Source organism: Rhamphochromis longiceps, linkage group LG6 (genome assembly GCF_057381845.1).
Source record: "Rhamphochromis longiceps isolate RC_006_pf linkage group LG6, R_longiceps_female_GT1.1, whole genome shotgun sequence".
Taxonomy (NCBI): Eukaryota; Metazoa; Chordata; class Actinopteri; order Cichliformes; family Cichlidae; genus Rhamphochromis; species Rhamphochromis longiceps.
This window is the reverse complement of record NC_140562.1, coordinates 41,287,415-41,296,882: the sequence shown is the minus strand read 5'-3', so window position 1 is coordinate 41,296,882 and position 9,468 is coordinate 41,287,415. Positions and strand designations below refer to the sequence as shown.

At 37.5% G+C, this 9,468-nt stretch overlaps 2 protein-coding genes across 2 annotated transcripts; both read right to left on the bottom strand.

Annotated features, from left to right (window-relative positions):
• Nucleotides 1-1,045: 1,045 nt before the first annotated feature.
• Nucleotides 1,046-3,197, bottom strand: LOC146668754 (perforin-1-like). The gene is made up of 3 exons (XM_085408752.1): nt 3,177-3,197; nt 2,519-3,054; nt 1,046-2,315 (listed from the first exon to the last, which is right to left on the bottom strand). The coding sequence occupies exons 2-3, from the start codon at nt 3,052-3,054 to the stop codon at nt 1,136-1,138; spliced, it is 1,716 nt and encodes a 571-aa protein (XP_085264878.1). The 5' UTR covers nt 3,177-3,197; the 3' UTR covers nt 1,046-1,135.
• Nucleotides 3,198-6,079: 2,882 nt separating this feature from the next.
• Nucleotides 6,080-8,567, bottom strand: LOC146668753 (perforin-1-like). Its single transcript, XM_085408751.1, has 3 exons — nt 8,554-8,567; nt 7,884-8,419; nt 6,080-7,669 (listed from the first exon to the last, which is right to left on the bottom strand). Exons 1-3 carry the CDS (start codon nt 8,560-8,562, stop codon nt 6,472-6,474), a joined length of 1,743 nt encoding a protein of 580 aa, XP_085264877.1. The 5' UTR covers nt 8,563-8,567; the 3' UTR covers nt 6,080-6,471.
• Nucleotides 8,568-9,468: the final 901 nt, after the last annotated feature.

The following is a 9,468-nucleotide window of genomic DNA, read 5'->3' as shown; positions in this document are numbered from 1 at the left end:
CTTAATAAATTGCATTCACACATTTTTGTATTTATTTATTTTAAAGTATTTAAAGATGAGATCCCTTTGTAGAGACGATGCACTGTAAAGGAAAAGAAAGCTCAAAAAAGCTTTATTAGTTCTTTTAAAGAAGGCTTAAAAGGGTCTTTGATGTTACATATTAACATTAAAGGATGGTTTATATTTAAAAGTTAATGCACCACAAAGCTGGTATTTTATTTTTATTTTATTTTATTTTTACTATTTAATTTTTTCTTGATTCTTTTTCAAGCCTGTTTGTTAGGATTGAGGGACAGTTATATTGGTAGTTATCAAGCATCCACAAGACTGAAAAATGAAGCCAACATGGAAGTGTCAAAACTGCAGTTCATCTCATAGCAGGCTGCAAAAATGTACAAATACCGTAGACGTCATTTTAACGATGGTGGCCAAACGTATAGAGAAAGGTGTTATTCAACTACATAACACACACACACACAAACACCCAAGAAGCTGAGCACAGTATGAGAACTAACTCTAATATGAACCTGTTTAGATTTACTTGTTAAATGTTTTGTTGTCATTGTGTAAAAAAGCCGAATGCCATGAAGCCTGTCAGAATCTTACTGAATATTTTAACACAGTCTTTGTTGTAAACATGTCTTTATTTATTAACTAAGTCTTTGTTTATTTCACACGCAGTAAGACATTCTGAATGCAGTAAGAAAAATAAACCTGTAACCTAACACTGGTAACACTAACTAACTAACACTAGTTAGTTAGTTGGTAACACTAACACTAACTAACCTAACACTGTAACCTAACACTGAGCTTAAGCAGTTAAAACAAGACCTATCTGCAGGCTATTACATTAGTGTGCTATTATTAATAAAAACATTTAGCTGTGATTTGGCAATATTATTGAAATAATTGCACTGAATAAGAAAATCACACAAAAGCAGCGCTGTCTTTGCCGGTGCTTTAATTTGCAGATTTTGTAACATTGATAGTACAAAGAAAAGCCTGAAAAAGAATCAACAATTCTTTTCATAAAGCTGCCTCTGAATGCATTTGATGAATTGCAAAGATATGTTTTTACATAAAAGACAAAGCAAAATGAAAAAGCAAAGAAATAACATCAAAGGTTAATGAAAAATCAGATTTCGGTATCATCATTCAGTCTTTTAGCATAAATCTTTCCTGGCTCTACAACAAGCATCTCATAGCTGTTGGCGAAGGCCTCCGTCAAAAAGGGACTAGAAGGTATCGGCACATAATCTTGACAAAGCCTACCAGCAAGATTTGGCGCACACTCCACTTTGTATGAAAAGAAGAAGGTGCCATGCTTAAACATGCAGCTTTCGGTCACGTTTCCGCTACGCAGGTCAATTGAACACTTGCCAAGCAGATCACTGTTCCAGTATGTGTCTTCATCATAAACCACAAAACTTAGTTTATTTTTACTGTTGAGCTTGATGGGTCCAAACTCAAATACCTCTGACCATTTGGGATTATCATTGTTCCGTATAATGGCAGTGCGCTTTACCTGTTTACCATATTTAACCATCACTGAACCATCTGTCTTAGTACAGCAGTCACCATACAGGCCCTTTGCATAAAGTTTGAACACCTTCAATGTTGCGAGGCCTTTCCCAGCAGGGCAGCAGTTCGCCTGGACATTCTGGTTACTGTTGCAGACACAAGCACAAGGATCTCTTTTGTTCACTCTGTGGCCAATCTTACAAGTTTCTGAGCACTTTTTCAGCAGAGCATTTCTCTTAATGTACTTCTCCACCTCCAACTTCAGTCCAGCAATGGCAGAATGATTAGTTGGCAGTATGGTGTGCAGTGGCTTTAAGTTGTATTGGACCACATCAGGTGTAGTTTTTAGTGAGTTGAGCCATTTCTTATAAACAGAAGCATCTGACTGTGCTTGAAAGAGTACATCAGCTCCATCGATGTTTCCACCAGTGACCTCTGTGAACCGCTCATGAAATTTACCACTAAAGCTTGGCATGGACAGCTTTTTCTTTATTGAGTTACAGTACTGCATCATTGACTTAATGCTACTAGAATGAGCAAAGCGTCTCGAAGCCTCGACTAACAAACAATCATTGATTACTGTTGCTGACAGGCCGTTCATGGTCGCTTCGCATGTCCTGACAGCAGTGATGGCCTTCATGTCTCCTCCGAGAAGAACTTGTGTTATGTAATGCGTGCCATAGGTATCGATCAAAATGCGATATGATTCCTCTGTTTTTTGTGAATAAGCAGGAAGGGAGTTCACAGCTGATTCAAATTCATGCGTCAGTGGAGGTTTTGCTGCCAGTCTGTAGCTGTAAAAGACATTGATCACAAACAGTGGTTATAACTTCTTAATTTAAATCTCAATCAAAGAAAAAGTTAATTCTTTGTCTTTTTTTAACCAATTTGCTTTTTAACTGCTTTTGCTATAGGTTTAAAAAAAATGGAAAAATTCAAGCTAAGGATTTCCAAGTTAAGCAACATACACATTTGGTAAAGAGCAAACCACACTCACCGGTAAACATTACAAGAGAGAGAATGACGGAAGAAGGTGTAACGGTCTTTCTTTGACTTTTGCATGGCAAAGGTGCATTCTTTTGACCGGGAACCTCCATAAATTGGCTGAAAAGGCAGAGTGGCGTCTACAGAGAAATTAAGGCCACTTTCCCAGTCATTGGAGACAGCTGACAGAGAATCATTGGCAAACTTTTCAACGGAGTCGTAGACTATGCTGTAGACCTTCAAATCACACCTGGGGATGATTCTCCAGTCCACCACAGCAACAGGCACCTTCTGCTTTTCTTTTTTCATGAAGGGGTTTCTCTGCAGCTTACAAGAGCCATTCCCAGTCTTCCACGTTTCAGTGTCGATGATGGAGGCTCCTTTCCTCTCCATTTTGACAATGTCAAAACCTTCTCCACCCAGATTGTAGCCGGGGATGAAATTAGCCTTTTTACACTCGTCTGGTGTACCAATGAAGCTCACGCTGGAAGGAAGGCACGGAGGACTCCAAGCCCAGCACAGGAGCAGGAAGTGCCACAGCATAAACATCTGTGTAGATGAAATAAAAAATAACAGAAGAACAAAAATAAAATGGTTAAACAAAGCAATCTTTAAATTGACACTTTCAGCCCAGTGCAATAGTTTCATAATGACTATGAAGAAGACCTTACCTTGACTGTGAACTGCAAACTGTGATCGTGCTGTCAAAGTCCGACTGACTGTATACTGTAACATTAATATGCAGGAGGTGGAGTCAATACTGTCTCATCTAATTATCAGCATTCACACATTATGTGCACTTCACCATGTTCAAAAAGTCTCACAGAGACTTTTTTAAAACAGTTTTTTTTGTTTTTTGTTTCACATGAAGAATTTTCTGAAATTATCAATCTGAACAAAAACAAAAAGAAAATGTTTACTTGTCAGACTGAGTCCCAAATAAATGGATTCGTTTAGAAAATAAATACGAATGCAAAACAGAAGCAAAATGCATCTTTCAAGACATCTTTTGTTTAAAGGTGTCCTTTAATATGTCCTGTATCCCAACCCAAAATGAACAAATGTGAAGTCCAGAGAAGTATTTAATAAATAAAAAATGTGAAGAGTATTGATTGTGGGCGTGCAGAATAAAATAAATCGTATGTGTGGAACTTCTCGCTACTGGATTCCGCATTTTTAAAGGAGTTGGTCGTATAAAAACTACTATACACAAGAACCTAAAAATGTGAGGGTGAAAAGTTGAAAACGGGCTGAGTTAACATCACTACGGCTCGCCTCGCCCTTACACGTACACAAACAGCCTGTTTGCGATCACAGGGCGTAGTTCTGTTTCTGAGAAAGTAATGTGATACTGTGTTCTTTAAATGTGTTGCACAATGTTAGAGGAAAAACTTCCTATCAATGTAACATGTTTGTACATAAGCTTATGGAATCCTAATCCTGTGTATATATATATATTTTTTTTTTTTTTAAAGCTGGTGAGATCAAGTAAGCTTTTGACATCCTTGAACGTCTGAGAGTTAAACTATTTCCACTCCACCTTTACTTTGACCTTTTTGTAAAATATTTTCACAATAAAAAACAGAAATGAGTCCAAACAGATTCCTTCCATCAAAAAAACAAACAATAAAACCATCCATCTGCCCATCCATTTTCTTTTGTTTCTCCAGTTACAGGTGTACTGGAGCCTCAGGTGTCATAAGGCGGGTTTTCACACCTATAACAAATTTAAAATCACCAGTCGCTCAAGCATGTGTGTCTTTGCTCTGGCTGAAGAAGCCAAAAAGCCCCAAAGATTTTATCAAATTACCAGTACCTAGACCAGCTATATTCCACTACTTCTGATGTGTTTATTTTTTTTTGTTGATTTTTTTGTTTGTTTTTTTGTTTGTTTGTTTTTTTACATTTCTTCATTCATCCATCCATTTATTCATTTTCCTTCATCTTATTTTTTTTGAAAAAATTGTGGATTGGAGGAATCTCTCTGTATTTAAATACATATGTTGACATAATAGTTGCAAAAACAGTGTGTATGTTCAGATCATGACTGGTGGGGTTTGTACAGGGAAATATCTGGAATTTTGCACATGTGCATTTAGAACAAAGGTTTCCTTTATTTGCATAAATGTGGCTGTTTGGTTTGCATAAAGATGTTCGGCTTCTTCTGCTGCTGTCCATCCTGTGCTGCAGTGCTACTGCACACATCCATACTGGATTTCTGCTTCAGTGCTGTAAGTAGTTGCAGTTCACATATGTACCACAAAGCGGCGCTAGTTTCATGTAGAAATGATGGAAACACACATAACAGACTTCAAACTTTTCCATAGCTTTTTTTTTTTTTTTTAGATTTTCTGTATAATTTATAAACCTTCCATGTTTCTCTGTGCAGGAATAAATAATGCTATTAATATTTCAATGTGAAATCGATGATTGGTCAGGATGCTGCTGGCTGCATAACAGTCAGAACTATAAACATGCATTTTACCCTTCATTATGCAGTTAACACATTATAACGTGACTCTGTAATAGCAGGGTTACACTGTTTACCAGCTACCGTCTGTCTTTGTGGAGTGTGCCTTTTCCCTTCTGTCAAAACAGCCAGATGAAGTTTTTGAACTTGAGCTGTTTGACCCGAGGGAATTGATGCATCTATTCTCTATTTATAACACAGACAGGAGGTGTGCCATCACACAGAGGCAAAGTGATTGGTCGGGATCCTCAGAGGACTCTTTGTGCTTCTGTAAATACGCAATACACATGGGGAACATAGTTGCATCTGCTCTGTGAAAACATGTATGCATGCAACCATCCACGCATTGATCTACTGAAATGAATTCTTTGGAGATTGCAGATGTGTTCATGCATGCCCTATATGCATACAAGAAGGCAAACAAATTCACATGTATGCTTTAATGCCTATACACTTTCACAATGAAAGAGTTACAGTTTGCTGCTGGCACTCCCACATTATTGAAGCATACGTACGTATTTTCAAGATGTTCTGCACAAAATGAGCTTTTTCTTCCTTAAAGGTTCAAAGAAGCTCAACAAATACACACATATCATATCCACCAATGATGTCTGTGAATGTGTATATCATACCTAATATAAGTTTCCCACGTGAAGCTTTAAACTTCACGTTAACAGATACTCACGGAGAGAACTGCCTCGGTTTTCTTTCATTTAAGAGTGAAAAGTGGCACATGTCAAATCACTACCCACAGACCTTTAATGCCTTAAAACTGGCTCATGGATAGCTTTTAGTCTGACATCTACTGACACAATAATTCAGATAGATAATGTAGATTTTATTGGACAAACAATGCAAGAGACACATGCAAATGCACGCAATGATGTTGTTTTACAGAGTACAAGAATGCTGGGTTTTGAAAGTGTCACAAATATGTTTGTCATTAATAAATTAAGCAAAAATAAAACCCCAATTCTAAAAAAAAAAAAAAAGTGATGCTGTGTAAAATCTAAATAAAAATAAAGTGTTATCATCTGAAATCTCATGAACCCATATTTTGTTCATAATAAAACAGAAAACATAAACAAAAATTTCAAGGGTATTTTGAATTTGATGCAACATATCGCAAAAAGAGTTGAGACAGGGTCACGTTTACCCCCCTTTTTTAACATCTAAATGTCTGGGAACTCAGGAGACCAGCTCAGAGTCTTTTGAACTTCTCATACAAGATTCTAGCTGCTCAACAGTCCTGGATCTTCTTTCTATTATTTATCTTTTCACAATGTTTTCAAGTCAATGAACATCACCACAAATGAAGCAAACGCACAGACACCGATGTTGTTTTTGTGACTGCTTTACTGGCACGTTTTTAATAAGAATACATGAATGCAGTAATATTGCAATATATTTGCGATTACTATATGAGGCAGGAATGGTTCCACATGATAAGCAGTTAAGCAGAAATGAGAAGCAACAATATAAAAGTAATGTATGCATCACATATTCTCCCTTTGTCCTACTTCAAGTCCCGGCTTGACTAATTTGCCATGCTGCTCACCAGTTTCTCCAATGAGGATACCATTTCTGGTATGAAAGACTTTGGCCAAAGAGGGACTCATGGGTGAGGGGATATACTCGTCACAGTAGTCACCACCTAGGCTTGGTGCACACTCTACTTTGCAGGAAAAGAATAATGTACCATGATTAAGCATGCAGCTGTAATTAAACCAGCCTTTGCGTGGTTTAACCTGACACTGCCCAAGATGATCACTGTTCCAGTATCTATCCTCGTCGTATACATTTAACACCAATTTGTCTTTCGTGTTAATAGTGATTGGTCCAAACTCAAATACCTCCGACCAACTGGGGTTATCATTGTTTGGTATAATAGCAGTGCGCCCTATCTGGTAACCATATTTAAGCTCTACTGAACCATCTGTCTGAGTACACTGGTCTCCATATAGATTCTTTGCATAAAGATTGAACACCTTCAATGTTGCACGACCTTTCCCAGCAGGACAGCAGTTCGACTTGATATTTTTATTACCATTACAGACACAAGCGCAAGGATCTCTTCTGCTGGATCTGGATCCAATCTTACATGTTTCCGAACATTTTTTCATCAATGCGTTTTTCTTAATGTACTTTTCCACCTCTAGCTTCAGTCCCGCAATGGCATAATGGCTGCTTGGCAGAATCATGTGCATGGGCTTTATATTGTATCGGACCACATCAGGTATGGATTTAAGAGACTTGACCCAGTCCGTCATAACGGATGTTGATTGCCCTTGAAAGAGGATATCAGCTCCGTTAATGTGTCCACCAATGATCTCTGTGAATCGCTCACTAAATGTACTGCTGAAACTTTGCCCATGGTTTAACTTCCTTTTCATTGCCTTGCAATTTTTGTTCATGGTTTTAATGCTGGCAGAGCTCATGAAATTAACTGAGGCCTCCACTGTGAGACAGTCGTTGACATCTGTAGCTGACAGGCCATTCATGGCCGCCTGACAGGTCTTGATGGAAGTGACGGCCTTCATTTCTCCTCCTAGATACACTTGTGTGATGTAATGTGTGCCATATGTCTCAACCAAATTCCGGTATAAATGCTTGGTTGCAGATGAGTAATAAGGAAGGGCCTTCACAACCGATTCAAAATCATGACTCAGTGGAGGATTTGCTTTTAGTCTGTAACTGTAAAGGACAGAAATAAAACAAAAAATTAAAAAATGTAAGCAATAATATAATAAAGGTAATAAAATTTTACCCATATGATAAAATACTGTGGATGAGTTTGTCTGTCTGCAAATAACATAACTACTGGAATAACATAGAAAGATTTGCATATATAGGACTGTTTACTATTTGTAGTTTTTAGGAATTGAATTAATTCTGTTCAAATACTCACCTGTAGAAGTTACACTTGACAGAATGGCGAAAGAAAGTGTAGCGATCTTGTTTTGACTTTTGCATGGCGAAGGTAGATTCTTTGGAGTGGGAGCCTCCAAAACCAAGCCCAAGTCCAACGCTACCAGAAACAGGAATATCAAGGCCAACTTTCCAGTCATTGGACACAGATGATGTGGAATCATTAGCAAGCGTTTCAGCAGAATCATAGAGTGTACTGGAGACTGATAAACTGCACTTGGGGAACATTCTCCAGTCCAGCACGGCGACAGGGACCTTCTGTTTTACCTGATTCATGTAGCTGTTTCTGTACATTCTGCAAGTGCCATCTTGAAGTTTCCACGTTTCAGTGTCGATGACATAGGCGCCTTTTCTTTCCATCGTCACAATGTCAAAGCCTTCTCCAGCCAAGTTGTAACCAGGGACAAAGTGAGCCTTTTTGCACTCCTCTGGTGTACCAATGAAGCTCACACTGGATGAAAGACACAGAGGGCTCCATGCCCAGCACAGGAGCAGGACATGCCACAGCCTTCCCATCTATATGAAGGAAATAAAGAACAATAGAAGGAAATATAATAAAAGGCAATACAAGTTAAAATCTTGGGAAATTTAAAGCCATGAAAACTGGAAAATCTCAGAGTTTCACAGAATGAAGGTTTTGGGTGTCTTACCATCAGCATTAACAGGAAGTTCTGTTTGATGCCTCAAAATGGACAGCTTAAGATATTAGTGTCCAGGAGGTGGAGTCTTGAAAGGGTATTTAAAACTAGGTTCCAACAAATTTCTCACAAGTTTTATATTGAATCAGTTTTGTTCACACATTTTTACACACCCCACACCCTCCATTAGGCGTTGACGATAATTAATTAAACTTCTGCTAAGAACTAGAAGAAGAAAGAAGGCGACTTGTTAAAGACAAATAAATAAATAGCCAGAGGGTCAAACAGAGACCAGAATGAGAGGTTGGAACATTATCACGCAATACCTGAAGTGTAAAGTGTAAAGCAAATTATGGTGATGTTGATGATTATGTTTTGTGTATTTGATCTTCATGTTTGACCTCCTCCTTTTAAGTTGCTGTCAATATTTTTTGGTTATATATTCTGTAAAATATTTATTACATTTAACCTAAATGTTTTATAACATTCATTTTTTATATCTACTTTATATCTAGAAACAAGGATTCAAGCAATTTATCATCCTGGAAGCAAAAGTGAATGTTAAGTTGTAAATCTAATTGTAATTGTTCTATTTTGAATTCTGAACAGTACTGTATTGTAAATGGTTTTCCCCCTTTGGTTAATGCAAAGACTCACTGAAATTCAATGGCTAACAGCATAAAACTTATATTTTCTTGACAACACAGCATCATAACCCAGTAAAAAGCTTTGCTCTTGCAAACCTGTTGTGCAAACCATGAAAACAGAGTTTATTGCTGGCAAGCCCAGCTGCCAGAACTCTGTTGCAATTTGATACAATTTCTTATAATGTGATTTTGAAAGGATATTAATAGCTTACACACAGATGAGTGTTATCATTCCTTTTCTTACTGTACCTAATGTTTGATAAAAAAATACAGACACATT

Coding starts and splice junctions, on each gene's coding strand:
- LOC146668754 (XM_085408752.1), bottom strand. CDS start 3,054: ATGTTTATGCTGTGGCACTTCCTGCTCCTGTGCTGGGCTTGGAGTCCT. Junction 2,316..2,518: donor CTCTCTTGTAATGTTTACCG/GTGAGTGTGGTT, acceptor TGTCTTTTACAG/CTACAGACTGGCAGCAAAAC.
- LOC146668753 (XM_085408751.1), bottom strand. Junction 7,670..7,883: donor GTCAAGTGTAACTTCTACAG/GTGAGTATTTGA, acceptor TGTCCTTTACAG/TTACAGACTAAAAGCAAATC.